This window comes from Hypomesus transpacificus, chromosome 23, assembly GCF_021917145.1.
Source record: "Hypomesus transpacificus isolate Combined female chromosome 23, fHypTra1, whole genome shotgun sequence".
Taxonomy (NCBI): domain Eukaryota; kingdom Metazoa; phylum Chordata; class Actinopteri; order Osmeriformes; family Osmeridae; genus Hypomesus; species Hypomesus transpacificus.
In genome coordinates this window covers 7,833,585-7,852,905 of record NC_061082.1, presented here as the reverse complement: position 1 = coordinate 7,852,905, position 19,321 = coordinate 7,833,585, and the positions used below count along the sequence as shown (strand labels likewise).

Sequence of the window (19,321 nt, the reverse complement as noted above, 5' to 3'; positions counted from 1 at the left end):
CACAATAACTAGAGGATTCATATATAGATAACTAGATGAAAAGAAAGAAGAGAAACATTGGGAGAAGCAATTCATTGAGGATGGTGAGTGCAAGTGCATCCCGTGGTATATTTAGGCATATGCTGGCACTTGCAGTGATAAGAAAAACAAAGACTATAAATACATGCTGATAAAGTCGAGATACATTGATTTAGGTTAGTGGGCCAAGTGAATTTGCGTATTAACATTCTGCAGTAGATTAAGCCTGCAGTGTTTACTTTTTTTGAGTGAAGCGCAGACAGTCACATAAGGACACCTGGTCACGCGCGTACACAAGGTACACAAAGATTTGGCCTATAGGCGCCATCATGCGGTATCTGTTGAACAACCGATTTTTTTTTGTAAATCCGTTTTTACGGATAGGACTTGAGACTTGATTATGTTGCAATAGTCACGCTTCTGGAAAAGCATACAGGACAAACTGCTGTGAAAATATAATGTTGGTTTTAATATTTTTCATTCAAAAACATTTATTTAACAACAGTCAACCACAATGTAATTTACAAGAGCATACAGATGTGCGTTTTGATTTATCTTATAAAGTAAATAAACATGTTTACGATAAAGTACTGTGTTACAACACTGTTTGGAAAGAAGTAGAAAAACGCATCAAAAACAATTTAACTTTATGTAATGTGTTGCTCAATGTATACTGACCACACTCTATTCACAAAAAAACGTTGACTCACTGTCTATTTTTCCCAAACTCCAAGGCTTATGTTAAGTTCTGTAGATAGTATCATGTAAAAATATTAGTGGTGGGCCGTTATCGGCGTTAACGTGCTGCGTTAAAGTGAGACTCTTATTGGGCGATAACAAAAAATATCGCCTGATAATCTATTCTCAAAGTTGGGTTGGGCGCTGGGTCTATACTACACAAGCTTTGATGACTTTTACCTTGATATTTTAGCGCGGATGTAGGCTATACCTAGCCAAATTGCACTGTAGGGGGCGAGAACAAGTAAAACCACTAATACATATGCAACTAAACAGAAAGCAACCGCTTCCATCTGCATCTGTGGGGGTTACAGGTCAAAGGTCAGTGAGGGTCATATGCCACACAGAGATGGCTGTATGTACACTTTTGGACTTCCCCCCCAACACCAGCAGTAGGTCAGGCAGGTGGTCAGTTATGCTTTCCTCAGAGCCCACCAAACTCTCCTCACCCTCCCACTGCTTACTGAAGGCCTCTTGGTTTTCAAACGTCATGCAGTTCCCAATTCTCTGGGCATCTTTCCCTTTCAGTCCATTACAGTAGTTCCCTAGTTCAATCAGGCTTTTGCCTTTCACTGAGCTGAAGGTCTCCAGCTCAATAGCGCCCTCTGTCCCACAAGGGGATACTGGGAAGCATTTGTTTTTAAAGGGCCTGAGCCTACTGTTGTCCAGGCTGTTTTTTATGGTGGCAGTAGGGAAACAAGTGCTCGTCTTGGACTGGTAGCTGGGGCCCAGTCCCACACAGCAATGGTGGATCCTGGAGGGGGGACTGGAGCCAGGAAGCGCAGTCAGTTTCTCCCAAGTCTGGGAGGTAAAGCTGTACCTCCACAGGCAATTACTGGGTGTTCCCAGGCTCTCTCCTCCCCCAAACAAGAGCATATTGTCCCTGTACACCACAGCTGAGTGTCCAAGCAGCCTGGAAGGGCCAGACCTGTAAAGCACATTCCAGGAGAAGGGCAGGAAGGCAGAAACACAGAATGGTGGTTTAGAATACTAGACTTCAATGTGTGCTTCTGGTGATATTATCTTGGTACTATAGATTGATTGAGCCATGTTGGTCATTCATGTCCCTTAATAATACACAAACAAGATGGGTGTATGAAGGTACATAAGTTTGCAGGAAGGAAGAATGCCAGATTGGCTGGATATGCTAGATTATTATGCTAGATACTGTATGTGGTGTAAGCTGTTTTGCATTTCCCATTGAGGCAAACCAGAGACTGAAGAAACTACTACTTTCACAAATAAATGGATCATGTTTCTTGTCCTCTTTTTCAAGTACTTCACCAATAATGATGGGGGAAAAATAGTTTCAACCTTGAGGGTAGATAGTGGGTAGGTGTTGTGAGGTGGTACTCAAGGTGAAGCAGGCTCACAGGGTTTTGAGGCAGCTCCAGGTGTGTCTTGTGGAGCTCCACCTCCAGAGGTCCTTCTGCTCACGCAGGCCCCTCAGACCCCCAAACAGATACATGCTGTCCAAATGAGAGACGGCAGAGTGGTTGTGTCTGGGACCTGGACCATCCCCTCCCTGGGCACTGTGCAACAGGGACCACAGCATGGTGTCTGAACACACAGACACAAACAAACAAACAAACAAACAAACAAACAGAGTTAAGTAAGTGGGTGTCCTGTGTTCAAAGTGTATTGAAGTTTGAACACACATTCAAACTCACCAAAATCAAAACTCCAGAACTCCTGTGATGAGCCTCTCATGTCTATGTATCCTCCATAGATGTACATTGTTGAGCTGAACATCACGGCACTGTGGCCCTTTCTGTTGACAGGCATCTGGTTCTGGGAATACATGGATGGCTGAGCTGGATGGCAATTATCCTTGCAAAGTTGTACAGCCCTTGGGTAGTACTAGTAACCCTGTCAGCCAATTGGTTGCAGTAAGGACTGAAATTCCACATAGCTACATATTTTATGTGACATCCTGTAAAACTCTGCTTAATTGCTTTTAGACAAGGACATAATTGTATTAATATTTAACTCCACTTTAATGAGTGTTAGGCCTTCATACTTTATACGAGCACATAGGTTCTGCAGACAGAGCAGAATCAAAGATTCAGCATGATGCAGGTCATAAAACCAAAACTGTACCCATGTAAATGTCTGAGCGTGAATGAGTTTCAATTAGTACAATTTCATTGTGTACCCTTCGAATTAGTTCTTAGAATGCGTGTGTTCTGAAAGTGTATTTTTCTAATCTGTATTTTTAAAATTGTATATTGTTTTTATTATGCGCTATTGTAGAAAGGCCCATCCAGGGACGGGAGTTGAAAATTAGCTTTTGCTATAATCTCTATGTGCATCACATCAGCTGCAAACTTTGCTCTGTAGCTATGTTTAACTGCATTGTCCCTGTCAAATAAACTAATAAATAAATAAAATAAATATGCAACACAAAATGATTCTGGTATGTGGGTCAAATCTTACCTGAGAAGAGCTTCTCATGCCTTGCCAGTGCACCCACTGTTCCTTTCCTGGAAGAGAGAGAACACAAAGGACAATGCTAATGTGTGCCAGCTGCTGCTGTGTTACATGAATGGGAATGTTTGACTGTGTTCTTTAGTTCATCGGGTGAAACGTACCAATATCAAATACCCACAACGCACTCTTCCAGTGAGTGTATGCAGAGTCCATCATTCCTCCAAAGACATATATGAAACCCTGAATATGAACATGGGGTGAGATAACAGCTTATACCAGAACTAATTAAATTATGTTTCTTGCCAAATTCATTTTCTTTCAACTATTGGTGGCAGATAATGTTTATGTCCTTTCATGTGTTGCCTCATAAGTGGAGCGCATTAAGATCAAGTTAAAACATGAAGGGCTTCTATGTATTAGGCTGTATAAACTGGTTTCTTCTGCTGTACCTGATGGACCACCATAGAGTGTTCCTCCAGTTCCTCTGGTGCTGCTTCACTGCTACAGTCCAACTCCGTCCACTCGTTATGCACTAAGCATACAGGACCACAGAAATGACCTCATGATTGCATTGTCTACCCATGGTTCATATTTGATCAAATTTCACAGGAAGTTGCTCTAATTGCTGTGTAGTAACACTGTACATGCTGTTACATGAGCACAGTGTTACAACATAACTGTATAACAGTTATTACCCATTTAGAAATTCGATTGATACACTAGGACATGACGTGGTAATAAAACAGAATTCCTTGCCAGCTAACGCCTTTCATATTGCCATTGGTACAGCATGTGTCATTACATTGAAATTTGACTTATTCACCAGGTGAGTATCATGAGTCAAGTTAACCTAAGCCATACTACATCATATACTGCATTTTGTGAACATCTTGGATTAGGTAGAGGCTTCATAGAAAGGTGAAGAAAACAATGAAACACTTAAATTACAAGCAATTCATATCAGCATGACAGGGATTCAAGTTTGAGCAACCGATGCTTACCCACACTGTACCTCCAGAAGTCCCTGAGAGAGTGCTTCTCCCTGCCTCCCAGAACATAGACTTGGCCCCCATGAGAGCAGCAGGCATGCTTATAGCGGTCACATGGAGCCTGACAGCTCTGGGGGAGCTGGCTCCAGAGGCTAGGACTCCTTCGACTCATATGCTACTGGCCTATGTCTGCTGTCATTTGGGCCTTCTTTACGACAAGGGAAAAAAGCAAAAAGTGATCAGGTTAAAAAGATCTGTCTGGTGGACTTACTCATCATTACAAAAATGGTGTGGTTACGCCTTTCTGACTGCTTCTGCCTCTCCGTCAGGCTGAACATGAGAACCGGAAATGATTCGTAATTACAATGCAGCGTACCACACCATCAGGTTGTCAAGTCTGAACAAGCATCAACAAGCTAATAAACTACCTTATTCACCAAAGTCACCACTGGTCACAGTCGGTTGCCTTAATAGATGGGCTATGCACTTGTTCTTTGAGTATTCACACCCTCTTCATCAATAGCAACTGACAGTTGGTACGGGGAAATCACTATAGCGATGTAGGCTATTTAATTGTAACTATTTTGAGCTTCCCGCTGCACAATAGCTATAACACTGGCATTAGTGGCTATATACTGGAATTAAATAGTCTGATACTTTTTCTACTTCATATAACGTTTTACACACTTCCGAAGTTAATGCAGGCATTTCCCAATTTAGCCTACTTCGAAAGCACTTGTATTATTTACACAGTATCTTAGAACCACGTGAGCAAATACCACATATTTGAATAGGTTAGTACACGACTTGAGGTGTGAAATACGCAAAATACTTTTAACATAAAATAGCTACGATGACAAGTGGGGCCATTTTCTTCTAAAGTCTAGGAAACTATATAAATAATTATGAGAGTATATCTACTGAAAGGCTATACCACGCAATCGCCAAAAGTAAAACCACAGACATATCGAGTGATAGCCTATCCTCTTGACGTGAGCGTTGATGGAATGCCGTTATCTGAGCACCCGTAGTCCAATCTTCAAAAACTATACTAATTTTACGTATTTTCCCTGATGATTATTTCTTAGATTATTTTACTTTGATGTAAATATGCGTTAGGATATCGCAAATGTTCTTGAATTAAATGAACCAACCTAAGAGCGCAAAAACGTTAGAATCGACTGAAATCAAACAGCAACTGCAGAAGGTTTATCGTTTATACTAGCAGCATATAACGTGTATTGGACTTATTTGATATCACAGATCCACAATAACTAAACAAAACGAAGCCTTTTTATGCAAATGCCACTTACTGAAAGGTTCCGTTGGAGATTGAAGGAGTTTGTTGTCTCCGTTACTGAGGGCTTCGAAAAAATTGGGAGGAGGAGCGTGTGAAGAAGACCACTGTCGAGAGCAGGAAGGGTGTGTGTGTACATTTCCACTACAGGCCTACAACAGACTCTTGTATGACACAGAGTCATGTGAGTATAATACCCCAATAACTTTACACAGGAATCTGAATCTGAATTTGTTTTTATTGCCATGTAAGTTTACACAACAGGAAAGTGCATGCAATAAACATATGGATCGTAATGAAAAAGAATGTATAAATACAATTTTAAAAAGTCTAATACTAAAGAGTTAAACAATAGGCTATGTAAGATAGAAAGATATATATAAATATAAAATGTTACAAAAAAGCAAATAGGTGGTGGATGGACTCAATGTGTCATAAAAAGTGTTATGTCCGTGTGGGGCTGCATCAAATACCATTTTTAGCTCTGTTAAATTGCTGCACTAGTCCACACTTGACCGGTGGGGATCTCATTCTATTATGACTTTAACTCTTAGCTGCTCCTGGCATTCTCTAATCCCTGCTCTCCTCTCTCTGTCCCCCCCCACACATTCCCTGTGGTGTGGGGGGTTTGAGCTGTCAGGACCTGCTTGGTCGTCGGTCTGCCAACGTTGGACCAGGTCGTCACCCGGAATCCAGTCTCCATGACGGCCAACAGCGAGTTTCCCGGTCCCATCCAACGTCTATAAAGGCGAATAATGGGTTTTGGTGTTTCAAAACCCATTGACACTGTATGACTATGTTTAGCTTGTGTTCTGCTCCTCTCTCCTACCAACCGTCTCTGAAGGAGGGGATCCCTCTCTGAATTGCTCCTCCCAAGGTTTCTTCCATTTTTTCTCCCGTTGGGGGTTTTCTGGGAGTTTTTCCTTGTCTTCCTTGAGGGTTTAGGTTGGTTGAGGGGCAGTTCTATGGGCGCATGTGAAGCCCTGTGACATGCTTGCGTGTAAAAATGGCTATACAAATAAATTTGATTTGATTTGAGTCCTTGGCCTTATAGAAGAGGCCAGCAGCGGATGGGAAGAAACCGTTTTTATGGCGTGAAGTTTTGGTCCTGATGGACCGCAGCTTTCTGCCGGATGGGAGTAGCTGGAACAGAGAGTGTCCTGGGTTGGAGGAGTTGGCCGCAATCTTCCTCACTCACCTCAGGGTCCTCAAGGTGTTCAGGTCCTCGAGGGTAGGCAGATTGCAGCCGGATGAGACGCTGCATTCTGCTTTTGTCCTTGGCAGTGGCAGCAGCGTACCAGATGGTGATGGAGGAGGAATGGATGGACTCAATGATGGCTGCGTAGAAGTGCACCATCATTGTCTTTGGAAGGTTGAATTTCTTCAGCTGCTGTAGGAAGTACATCCTCTGTTGTGCTTTCTTTTGAGGTTCTGGGGAGGATAGTGCCCAGGAAGCGGAAGGACTCCACAGTGTTGCCTGGGGAGTCGCACAGTGTGATGGGGGTGAGTGGGGCTGTAATCTTCCCGAAGTTCACAACCATATCCACTGTCTTAAGAGCATTGAGCTCTAAGTTGTTCTGGCTACACCAGGTCACCAGGTTGTCAGCTTCCCACCTATAGTCAGACCTATAGTCAGTCATCAGCACCAGAGATGAGTCCAAGGTGTTGGCATCCGCAAAATTCAGGAGTTTGACGGACTGATGACTGGAGGTGCAGCTGTTGGTGTACAGGGAGAGGAGCAGAGGGGAAAGGATGCAGCCCTGAGGAGATCCAGTGCTGATGGACCGGGAGTCAGAGATGTGTGTTCCCAACTTAAGTCAGATGGCTGAGCGTTGAGGGAGTAATAATCAGAAAGTTGCTGGATCGATTCCCCGCCGTGCCACATGTCGTGTGTCCTTGGGCAAGGCACTTCACCCTACTTTAGTTTGTGGGGAATGTCCCTGTACTTACTGTAAGTTGCTCTGGATAAGAGCGTCTGCTAAATGACTAAATGTAAATGTAATGTAAAATGTAATGCACTGCTTCCTTTCAGACAGGAAGTCTATGATCCACCTGCAGGTGGAGTCAGGCACGTTCAGCTGGGAGAGCTTCTCCTGTATGTTACACTAGTTCATCTTCTTTGATTCAGCCTTGATCCTTTATTTATTACAGTAGCTAAACATTTTTTATACTGTGCAATGTGCAAGCCTGAATCTGTTAAGATAAGTTAAGTATGAAAATAGATAATGGGGATTCAGATGGCTGAGCGGTGATGGAGTCGGGCTAGTAATCAGAAGGTTTCCGGACCGATTCCCCGCTGTGCCAAATTATGTTGTGTCCTTGGGCAAGGCACTTCATCCTACTTTACTTCGGGGGGAATGTCCCTGCACTTACTGTAAGTCGCTCTGGATAAGAGCGTCTGCTAAATGACTAAATGTAAATGTTACATGACCAAGCAATAGGTGGGGCTATTACGCCAACGATTATGACCATATTTATTCAACATTTCAGTGTAACTGTATGATAGGCCTACCTTTAACTTTTGTCTGGTTGTGTTGGTCAACAGATGCACACAAACACACACACACATCCGCACACACGCGCACGCACACACCTCTTGTGACATCACTTCCGGGCGAGTTTAGTTTCTCCTGCACGTCCGGAAGGTGGGGTTTTTGTGACAGCGATCTGTTACATTTAAACTCGGCAGCCCTATGCCTCGGAATGCCCCATTAATGGTCACATTAAGATAGCATCAAGAAAGGGGAAACGCAATAATCCTGCTTCGGTAAGATTTTATTATTTTATATGTTTAGACTAAAATAACTTAATGCAGATGTTAAGGCTACGCCTCGGTTCTTGAAACGGGAGGACGTCCGCGAATTAGATACTATAGATCCGTTGCACAATAATGTATGCTGTTTGGATGAATGGTCTTTGATAATATTATAAATATAGACAATTGTTTGCGCTTATCCATTTAAAAAACATTTAGTGATTAGGAAATGGACAGGGATGTGGCATTGGCAACGCAAAAGGAAGCCGCCTGTGGATAGGCTAGCCTAGAAAACTGTAGCCTGCATCTCGCAGCCTCTTTTGATACATTGTCGAGAGCAAACCATCAGGCAGTTTACCCTAAGCCCTTTAACTAAATGACCTGACTGCTTATTAGATTTGTTGGGGCTAATCAATAGGAACTGTATTTATTGTGTTGTCAGTTCCCCGACCATACTTGGGAAATATTTTGGTCTAGCCCTACGCAGACCTACTCTATTGTGTTTGGTCTCTGAAATATCTACGGTAAGCCTGTCTACTTCAGTGAGTGAGGTAGACTGCTCAGGCCGTAACATAAACCTCCTGAAAAGTGAACAAACCAGATAAAGATGCTTTACGTGTTTCTCCAATGAACTCCGTTATCAAAACGGCCGTCCGTATCCAAACTCCGTCCGTGCCATAAGGCCATAACATGCACCTATAAAACTACTAAAATAGTTAAAGACTTGTCCGTCAACTACAGGTCACTGTTCAGTGAGAAACGTGTAAAGTTGCTGTTGATTTTCTATAACATCCTACATGGAATCATCAACTTATAGTCATTTAGACTCTTCCTCAAATGCACCTTCTGCTTTTGATGGTATTTGGTGTAACCTTAACAGTATCAATAGTACCACACAGCATATATGCCATATGGTGTGTGGAGTGGAACCCTTATCTCTCTTTCTCAAGGTGTGTTGTGTATCTTAACAAAGACAATTTACGCACAGACATGGGTGCTACTGAAGGGCTCGCTTATTAAAATGGGGCACTAAGTAGTGCCATTCTAATTCATACACAAATGGATTAGCCTAAGGGTGAACCAGGCCTAGTTTTCATTCATGTCTATAGGGAATGGATAGCATAATTCCACTATTACTCTTTCCCTCGTCTTTTGTCATAATTATGTGAGTGCCACATTAGGGTTCAGAGCACCATAATGAACCATACAAAGGTAAACCTACAAAATAATCTTCCCATCAGATTATATCAGACAGTGGGAATTCAGTATTTTTACTTTACCGGAATAACAGATGGACCATATTGTGTACGTATTAATATTCCTCCAACAGATGGGTCATAATTGTATCTCAGCACCGCTATTGGGGATACCCATTAGGTTGTGGTGTGAAGCTTATCCTACTTGTTTTTTCCAAGGCTCGTGATTTGTGGCCAGAGTAAGGCTGCATTCTGTGCATTCCTCTACTTGTGGAGATACAATCTAGTGTCTGTCCTATCCAATACTCATGCACGTCTTCCTAACAAGATAACCAATCTCTACAGCCCATGCCTTGTTTAATACTCACGTCTTTAAAATGATCAGGTCAACTTTACTGTTCCCACACTTATTTAACATGGTACACAGCACTCAATGAGCCATTTTAAAAACATTAAAACATGTTAAGTTTTGGATGCTTGAGATGTCTTGAGATTTGCCAGATGTAATATTCTTCCAGTAATACTGCTTCATTCAGTTGTCACACAAAAGAGGAGAGAAGTCCTGAGAATGTACACAAAACTGCACACAAACTGTACACAAAAAAACTGTACACAAAACATCTCTTCTGAGGCAACTCAATGGACTTTACCCTTTAGAGAGGTAAGCAGGGACCAACTCTTTCTGGTCAGTAATGTAGAACAAAACCTGTCATTTCCTTTGAGTTGGGAAATCAATAAGGAGTCAGATGGCTGAGCGGTGAGGGAGTCGGGCTAGTAATCAGAAGGTTGCCGGATCGATTCCCCACCGTGCCAAATGACGTTGTGTCCTTGGGCAAGGCACTTCACCCTACTTGTCTCGGGGGGAATGTCCCTGTACTTACTGTAAGTCGCTCTGGATAAGAGCGTCTGCTAAATGACTAAATGTAAATGTAAATGAAATCATCTGCTGATGATCCCAGAAATTGAAGAGACAGGGCAGACCAGAATATACCTTGGTAAGACATGCTTTTCCTTTGACTAGGATAGAATGAGATGTTTGTGCCATGTTTTTCTGTCCGAGGGGGAGACATGTTCTTTGTGGGGATCGATGATGGATGGTCTGTTTGTTGATAGTGGGACGGGCACCCCCGCACCCCACTCCCACTCTTTCCTGTAGGCATTTCCACAGACTCAGCCCGTGCTCTCCAGCCGACTTGGTAGGCCCGTAACAACTTACCACTGTCCTTCAGCTCCTCCTGCTCTGCTTAGCATCAGACCCACTCACGACCTCACGACTGACAAGGAAGCAAACCACATGGCGCAAAGGAATGAGGAACCTGTCTATTAGAACATGCTTTTTTTATCGATATTTTTTGACCTCTGTGTCTCTATCCATCTCTCTCTCTTTAAGAATGAAGGCTGTGGATGTGTTTTTTTCCACCAGCCCCAGCCTTCACCTGTGGGGTGGTGGTGCTGGTGCTGGTGGATCCTGCTAAGCTCATGATAATACAGGAAATAGACTCTCCCATACTGAAACACGCTTTGACAAGTTTGATGCACATCCTTGAATGGTATGCAGTCAGTCTGCTTGGCATTTTGTGCGTCGGCCTAACTGTGAACTCACTATCGATTTTGAATGCAATGGCAAATGTTGTAATATTTTACTATTGTTGGAAGCACAGTACAAAGTGGCGCTATCCATGTTTTATAAACCCTGTACACCACTAAACATTGCATATCCCCTGTTAGATAAAATCACTCCGTTAACTTGTTGCCCACCGTGTGTCCAATGCTATGTCTAGCCTTACTGCATGCCTAAACCACAACAAATTCACATGTGCTCCATGTCGTAGTGTCTTCCTGGCATACAGTACATCGGTGTGTGTTGAGGCTGAAGGTGACCTCTTCTGCTGATTAAATGGCATGCCAGCAGGCATGTTCTCATGCAGATCTACCTGTCTGTCAAGGTAATGGAACAGTAGCTGCATGGTGCCAGAACGGAACTAGCCTAGCCTAGCACATAGTGTGTGGTAATGGTGGGGGAGATCAACACAGAGGCAGTTGGCTCTGTCCTAAGCAGAGCTCTGTCACTGGATGTTACGGGATGGGATGCAGATGCAATCAACTCCCTGACTCGCGTGACTCCCAACGAGGTTAACTAACTACACCAACACCTCATGGAAGTCCACTCAGGAGACTTGGGACCCCCCAGAGTCCTTCACTCCAGGCACCTCCCATCCCTCTTTGGGTAGACATGGAAAGTTGGAGCTGCGTCTCTATGGTAACACATTGATTAAGCCCTGGGGGGGAACCGAGAGGTTTTAGAGGGTGTGGTCAGAGCCAGCATTGTTTCCCCATGAGCAGTTTCTGCAGAGGATTACTGCTTGGGGATGGACTGCCAACTGTTGTGCGATAGTGCTGCTATGGGAAGGTGAGGAGTAGGAGGCAGGAAACCAAGAACTACTTGAGTAGGCTGAAGAGAAGAGATACAGCATTTATAGAGTGTGTGCCTTAATGTTGGGGTAGATAACTTTTCATAGGGGTGTCTCATTACACTGAGTCGAGGATGTAGAGGGGGTGCTGAAAGAATGTTGTTCAGGAGGAGTAGAATGTGGAGGGAGTATGAGGACTCAGTCACTGGGAGGTTCCCTGTGTTATCCAACCCTGATAATCACACCCAGATGGAGTTCAAACCCCTGGAGGGATCCCAGGGCATCTCCCATGTTTACCGATGCTGTCTCTCAGCCAACTGGGAGGTAAGCATCTCCCCCGATGTCATCCGAGATTACAGATAATTCAGTGCTTTTGTGTGCCACAGCGCATTCGCAGACGTCGCAGATGTATTTTACCAGCCTTGCTTCAAGACCAAGTAAACATTGTGAGACACCAGACCCCGAGAGATTCTCTTTCCCTTTTGACAAAAGAAACTGTTGTTTTTTTGTTTTGTTTTTCTCTCCCTGTGCTTTTGGGTATGTGCTAAGAGGCCTAGGCAGTTGAAGCCCGCTTCCAATGGAGACAGGATTTAGCACCCAGCTGCCCAGTTTTCTCAAAGAGTCCTCTGTGTGTCCTGTCCTGGCTGTGCTCAGGGATGGTTAGTATGCATCATGGGGTGTCAGGAAGCTTTTGGAACTAAGCTGCCTAAAAGAATCTGCAGTTGAACTGGGTTGTCTCCCCTCCATCTGTAAGATGGTAAACATTGGAAGCCATGAACACAAAGAATGGCGGAGTCCTTGCTCTTCTTCTCTCTCACTTTCTGTTCTCTTGCCTCTCTGAATTATTCATGTTCATAACTGTGCTCTATAATAACCATGCAGAGGTTCCCCAACGAACTCCAAGCTTTAGTCTGTTCTGAAGTTTGCTTATATTACCACAGGAAATCCCTGTCTTGCATATCCCCACACTAATGACTGTAATGGCCTATTATTACTCATCTGTCTACTGTTCAGTACTCTGAAACGGAAAGCCTTTAAATTGTATTTCTGTTTTGTGATAACAAGTGACTTGTAGACCTCAACGCGAGGATAAATCATTGTTGGAGACTGCTAGCAGTGATTCAAGATGGGAATATGCTGGAGGGATTCAGACTCTGGTATAGGAGAGAGGAGGACTGCGGGATGTTCCATGGCCAGCTAAGCACTCTGTTTTCCCCATCAAATGTTGGGAGGAAGTCCCCTTAGGCCTCTGGGGTTGGATGGAAAGTCATCTGGTTTCCCACTTGTCTCTTTCTACCTTTCTTTGCCTCTTATCCACCTCTTTCTGCCTCTCTCACACATTCTCTGTCCCTCTCTATATCTCTCAAAACATCTCTCTCTGTGGAATCCTGACAGACAACGGCATTATCAATGTATTAGCAGAGCGCATGTGGAAATCCAACAGCTGTATGCTTACAAACGGCTCTAAATTGACCGGCTGGAAAGTAGGCTGTTGTACAGCATAGCCCTGAGGATAATGTGCTGATTGACAAGGGCAGTGTGCCCTAATTGGCATCACTGCCTTACATCCCATCTTTAGCCAACGATCTACATTACAGTATCAGTGGAGAGGTATTTCATTTATCTACACCGACTGCCACAACGGCTGTGTCTCCGCTTATCTGGTCTGGCATCCTCCATCTGCTCTTTTCTGCCTTCCCCTCTTTCAGCCCCTCTTTTCCTCTGCCCCCTCCCCCCCCCCCCCCCCCCCCCCCCCCCCCCCCTCCAGTTCCCCTCCTCCCCCTTCTCCAGCTCCCCTCTTTCCCTCTCCCTTTCCTCCAGCTCCCCTCCTCCTCCCCTTTCTCCAGCTCACCTCATCCCCCTCCTCATCCTCCTCCATTAAGCTGAGTGGAACCCCCGATGTGTCCCCTAACAGGCACCGGTCTCTCCCGCTCTCTGCTCAGAGGGTGTTTCGGTTGGCCCAGTCAAGCACCTGTCCCATCCACCCCCTGCACAACACAGAGAGACATGCAGAGAGATTCGTTTTGGGGCCCCCTGAAGCTCTGTCACACCTACATATTACATTGCCTCATTAGACCTTTTCATTAGTAGTGATGTGCAGAGGAGGTTCTTTAACTATGCGGGGTGGGATTGATGGTGGAGCAGGGCATAGGCCTGTTCAGCTGCCGGTTTCTTGGATTCTGTCACCTGGGGAATCCTAAAGAATTCCCGCCGCCTGGCACTGTTACCGTCATTTATATTTCAGCAGCCAACCCGCTAGCTGTCAGACCAGCCAGATTGCCCAGCTCATCCCATCCCAGCCCTACAAGCCCAAGCCTGTATGTAGGTCATACTAAGCAGTGATTTTTGTGTCAATTCGCCCTCTGTTTAACCTTAGAGAACCCATATGGTGACAGAAAACAAGGAGGATCTCGGTGACTCCCTTGGGTACAGTTGTCACATCCACATGTCATGATTGGACTTCTGTCAAGCCAGAGTGACGCTACCCCAGAGCTAATATGAAGTCATAAGACAACAGAAATATTTTTGTTTCCGCTGTAGCAATGGTAGGCAGAAGAGTGGTGCAAGGGCGCCAGACTTGACACAAACCCTCTAAGAGTATGTCTCACTGTCCGCCACACAACATTGCAAGGCTGCACCAGTGGGTTTTGCAGGTGGCATTACGTCCCATTGTTTGCCAGTTTCATGTTCACCCCTACTGAGTGCTGAACTCAGCAGGGTCTGCCCCAGCCGGTTTGTCCTTCCTGTCAGCTATCACGCAGCCTTCTGGCCTCCGTGTTGTCATGGTTACGTGAAACAAAGCCAGGAAGTACACCGGTAGACCATATCTTCCTGGTCAGGGACACTATGAACAGACATCCGGTTAACCCCTGATACGGTGTGTGTTTGTTTGGAGGGGGGAGTTGCTATCGTCAGGAAAATAATGTGGACTGATGCACATTAGAAACCTCCTGAAACCAACGAGGCGTCTTGTAACTTTTTGTGGAATTATTGTTCACAAGTACAACTCTGATTTTGATTGATAAATGAAGGAGATGGAGACCAAAGCATGTAAAGCAGCATGTCATTGGAGGCAGTGGATTGGTGTCAGATACACTTCCTGTTTACAGGTGAAAGGGAAGCATAGACAGGAAGATAATTGGTCCAAAAGCTACAGAAATCGACTGTGCTTATGGCGAATAGCAGAACTTGTTACCTGCTCAATCTACAATGCAACAGCAGTGTCTCACTTTTCCATAGACTCTATAGCCTAATATATAGACTCTATTTTTTTTTTCAAACCTTTTTTCAAAGGTTATACATGCTTATAACCACTCAAGTTCAAAGTATGGGTACAGACCAAACCTAATTTTAAAGTTCCTGTGACATTTTATTGCTACTCTTTGTCTTTTACATTGACTGGCAATGAATGGCACATGGCACTAAGAATTATCTGGAAGCAGTGACACAATCTTCAGCATGTGTCAGAACGGAGATGGACTGCCATTGTCCTATTGGTTTTCTCGGGGAGGGGGGTGGGGGGGGGGAGGAGGGTGCTAGCTGGTGTTCATAGAAGAAGAATTTATTGAGTAAGTTTCTAAATGCCATCCTCCAGTATTCAAACTTCCTAGCTTATGATCAGTGGTGCTGACCTTTTAGATGGTGAGCTCCACAATGCCTGATATTAAAGTGTCTGTCTTAGATATATGCCTGCTGATGGGTAGTGTGGCAATGAGGTGCTGGGGCTTGAACTGCTCTGTAGGCCAGTGTCTCAGGCACTGTGAGGCTTTTTAACAGCTTTACATCCAGCTGGATCACCATGAACCACGGCCACTACATCATTAAGAGAAATGAACAAGTGTGCATCTCTGTGTGGGTCTGCCTTCTTTGATTGCCTTCTGCTTTCGTCTCCACAGGTGGTGCCTGTGAGTGTCTGGGCGTAGAGGAAGGCGTGTGTGTGTGTGGGTGTGTGACAGCGAGCGAGTGAGGGAGAGAAAAGAGTCCAGTAATGGCTGCCAATAAGAGCAAGAACCAGAGTTCCCTGGCCCTCCACAAGGTGATCATGGTGGGTAGTGGAGGCGTAGGGAAGTCTGCTCTCACCCTGCAGTTCATGTACGACGAGGTGAGAAAACTGAAGAACATCCACAACATATTCACACATTGCATCTAACACTTACCCCAGACCTATTTAACAGTGCAACAAGCCATATGTACCATAAAGAGAGTTGCAAAATAAAAACACGTAACTTTCCTACATTTTTGCAATCTAACAAAATGTTCATAATACTGCTAGTTCCTCTTTGGTTGTGTTTTTGTTACGCTTTGAACGTCTCTCTCTCTCCTCTAACCATCAGTTTGTGGAGGACTATGAGCCTACCAAGGCCGACAGCTACAGGAAGAAAGTGGTTCTGGATGGTGAAGAGGTCCAGATTGACATCCTGGACACAGCGGGCCAGGAGGATTACGCTGCCATCAGGGATAACTACTTCCGCAGTGGAGAGGGCTTCCTGCTGGTCTTCTCCATCACTGAGCACGAGTCCTTCACAGCCACCGCAGAGTTTAGGTACTGCGTGTGTAACGTGTAAATGTGTTTAAAGGAGAGAGAGAGCGAGAGAGAGAGCACATTTCTCTGAGTGAGATTTTGGAAAAGCCATCTTTTTCGAGGCAGTGGTTTTGTTCAACTTGTATTCAGTGCGTTCCAAACGGTGCACAGCCTTTGCACACCTTATTTCTAAAGTATGTATTTTGGGTATTCAGTGTAAATCTACTTTGTATCCACTTTAAAAGTTTGTGTGTCTGTGTGTGTATCGGGCGGGGGTGTGGTTAACAGGGAGCAGATCCTGCGGGTGAAGGCGGAGGAGGACAAGATCCCTCTACTGCTTGTGGGGAACAAGTCAGACCTGGAGGAGCGCCGGCAGGTGTCTGTGGACGAGGCCAGGGGCAAGGCAGAGGAGTGGGGGGTGCAGTACGTGGAGACCTCCGCCAAAACAAGAGCCAACGTTGACAAGGTATCCTCGAGCCGTATCTCACTGTGGGTGCCCCGCAGGGTTGAAAAAGACCCACGGCCTGTCGTGAAAGACTCAGGAATGCATACATACATCGCCTCACGTGTCTCCTTTGCCAAATGTCAAATATGCTGAGAACGTGTTGTAACTGTATCGTGTGCATAAATGAATCTGGATAATTTTTTAGAATAAAACCAATTTGATTTGGGGGAAGACCAGCAACACAGTGCGTTTGAAGTGACATTGAACGTAGTTGTGCAGTTTTCATGTGAGGGTGGCTACCGTTCTGATCGCTGGGCTACCTGTTCTTTCCTAGGTATTTTTTGACTTGATGCGGGAAGTGCGAGGCAAGAAGATGTCTGAGAACAAGGAGAAAAATGGCAAAGGAAAGAACAAGAACAAAAAGAAGAAAAGCTTCAAAGAAAGATGCTGTTTACTTTGAACCCGACATGGACCTCGCAACCTAAAAACACAATCGTAACGCCGGGGAGCACTCTCACAACCTCCTCCATCCGTCTTCATTTCAACAGATATGGGTCTGTTTTTCAAAACGATGTGGTCTTTGTACCGTTTACTGTCTAGCATATGTTCAACCACATTGTTGCGTTGCATTTTAATATAATTGAACATTTTGAATCCGAGTTTTTATACGTAAAGTGACCACTTGTGTGTCTAGCCAGGACTGTGGATAGTGATGGCTCCATTTTTGAATGCTCAAAGTACCAAACTGCCTCCAACACTAACTCACTAACTCTGCCTACCCATGTCAGTGCAGGTCATTTATTTTAATCTTATTGTAATGGGGTGGGTTCTCTCTGTTAAGCACAGACAATTTGCCACAGAGCCTGTGTTATTTTACAATGATATTGCAGCATTAAACACTGTGTGTGTTGAAAAGGAAAATTGTATTTTCTAAGAATCGTTAGTAAATACTTTCAGGTGAATTATCAGGCTTAAAATAGGCTTAAAAGCACAGGGGGAGGTTGGAGCTCCAAGTGATTGACTGTTGTAGACATCTAGGTAGTGTTTATAGCGCCCCCTCTGGCACTTCTGTGTAAAAAGAAAGAAGAAAAACTGAAGTGAAACTGAACCATTCCACATCCCTTAGGACTTTAATTGGAATAGATCATTTTGATAGCAAACAAGGAGGGAAGCGTTTATATTTTTAATATTTTTTTTCCTGCCATATTAGCCATTCAACTACAATCGTGGATTATTGTAGATAATTCATGTTGATTTCTTTCAAATGTTATTTGAAATGTAATGTAATTATTTTGTTACTTCCACATGCACTACATTGCCAATACCTTAAAAAAAGCAAGCTCCCTTTTCACTTGGAGAATTCTAAAGATGGTATGTGCCAACACTTAATTGAGGATAAGACAATAACCACTTCTTTTTCTTGCTTTGAAAAATGTGCATTGGAACGACAATTCATACTTTCGGTTCCTCAATCTGAGACTGTGTGAATGGAACGTTCTTGGAGGGAGGGAGGGGGGGGTTATTGTACTTCTGCTGTCACTGTTTGATCAAGTACTATGTCCTACAGTGAAGCTTAGGTTTCCCCCTTCAGCTACACCATGCTCTTTGTAACAAACAAAAAAATCCTCTTCTAACAAGCTTGTCTACCTTGAGTTGGGTTTTTCAATTTTGTGAACGATGACTTCAGAATATGTTGCCAAATAAATGCTTTTTGTTTTCTTTTTAAGTCGTCTTGTTGCCCCTCTTTGATTACTGATACTAAAGCAGGTTTTCATCCAGAGTGTGCACAAAGACTTCTCCACAGAGATAACACAGCACATGGGCAGCTTTGTAGTGTGATCAAAACATTTCAATAGTCTTACCCCAGATCTTTATGATTTCCTTCCCTCTGAGAAGAAGAGGAACTGGGAACAGCCAAGTGATGATTGAAAAGCCTGAACCATAGTTTGTGTGCCATTGTTGTCCATGTTAACTCTAAAACTTTGCCACCATTTGGCTGGAAGTGGACATACAGTATGCTTTTACAGGCTTGTCCATTCATTATTGTATTTATTTATTGTGTTCCAATATGCATACCTCTCTAGAACTCAAGAACAATTCAATCCACAGATATTTACACTTTATGTAATCTTTATTTTACCTAGCAAGTCAGTCATGAGCACATTGCCATGTGGGGACAGGAATTTGAAAATTGAGAAGGAAAGTAAAACAAAACAAACATGATGGGACAAAACAAGATAAACCCACCTATCACAAACAACAGATGGGCAATCACAGCATCAACAGACAGACGAACCACCACATCACAGTAAGTGCAATCACAATCATACTGTTACAGCACCCCACAGTGTTATTTGAAACAATTGCAGGAGCAACTGCTATTGTTTCCCTAGATGAAGGAACTGATGTAAAAAAACAAAAAATATCCTGAGAGTTTTTTGCAGCTCATTCCCGTATTTGACTCCAGCAAACTGAAGTGCGTGACTCAAGGTTTTGTGTGGTTTAGCACACATAAGATGG

At 44.0% G+C, this 19,321-nt stretch overlaps 2 protein-coding genes across 3 annotated transcripts; one reads left to right on the top strand and one right to left on the bottom strand.

Annotated features, from left to right (window-relative positions):
* Window positions 1-464: 464 nt before the first annotated feature.
* On the bottom strand, window positions 465-6,000 carry si:dkey-3d4.3 (leucine-zipper-like transcriptional regulator 1 homolog). 2 transcript variants are annotated; one of them, XM_047047724.1, is made up of 8 exons: window positions 5,489-6,000; window positions 4,188-4,383; window positions 3,636-3,718; window positions 3,348-3,426; window positions 3,193-3,239; window positions 2,427-2,547; window positions 2,130-2,316; window positions 465-1,684 (listed from the first exon to the last, which is right to left on the bottom strand). In XM_047047724.1, the coding sequence occupies exons 2-8, from the start codon at window positions 4,345-4,347 to the stop codon at window positions 1,072-1,074; spliced, it is 1,290 nt and encodes a 429-aa protein (XP_046903680.1). In that variant the 5' UTR covers window positions 4,348-4,383; window positions 5,489-6,000; the 3' UTR covers window positions 465-1,071. The 2 variants fall into 2 exon arrangements, with proteins under 2 accessions (XP_046903680.1, XP_046903681.1); XM_047047725.1 differs by having other exon boundaries at window positions 4,188-4,380.
* A 2,082-nt stretch (window positions 6,001-8,082) lies between these two features.
* Window positions 8,083-18,527, top strand: ralba (v-ral simian leukemia viral oncogene homolog Ba (ras related)). Its single transcript, XM_047047257.1, has 5 exons — window positions 8,083-8,239; window positions 15,731-15,936; window positions 16,169-16,377; window positions 16,645-16,822; window positions 17,136-18,527. Exons 2-5 carry the CDS (start codon window positions 15,823-15,825, stop codon window positions 17,259-17,261), a joined length of 627 nt encoding a protein of 208 aa, XP_046903213.1. The 5' UTR covers window positions 8,083-8,239; window positions 15,731-15,822; the 3' UTR covers window positions 17,262-18,527.
* The last annotated feature ends 794 nt before the right edge of the window (window positions 18,528-19,321 follow it).

What these genes read in the sequence shown, in the direction of transcription:
- ralba (XM_047047257.1), top strand. Translation starts at nt 15,823, where the DNA reads ATGGCTGCCAATAAGAGCAAGAACCAGAGTTCCCTGGCCCTCCACAAG. An exon ending in TGCAGTTCATGTACGACGAG is followed by an intron (nt 15,937 to 16,168) that starts GTGAGAAAACTG and finishes TCTAACCATCAG; the next exon opens with TTTGTGGAGGACTATGAGCC. An exon ending in ACAGCCACCGCAGAGTTTAG is followed by an intron (nt 16,378 to 16,644) that starts GTACTGCGTGTG and finishes TGTGGTTAACAG; the next exon opens with GGAGCAGATCCTGCGGGTGA.
- si:dkey-3d4.3 (XM_047047724.1), bottom strand. Translation starts at nt 4,347, where the DNA reads ATGAGTCGAAGGAGTCCTAGCCTCTGGAGCCAGCTCCCCCAGAGCTGT. An exon ending in GTTCTGGAGTTTTGATTTTG is followed by an intron (nt 2,317 to 2,426) that starts GTGAGTTTGAAT and finishes CTGTGTGTTCAG; the next exon opens with ACACCATGCTGTGGTCCCTG. An exon ending in TGGAGCTGCCTCAAAACCCT is followed by an intron (nt 1,685 to 2,129) that starts GTGAGCCTGCTT and finishes TGTGCTTTACAG; the next exon opens with GTCTGGCCCTTCCAGGCTGC.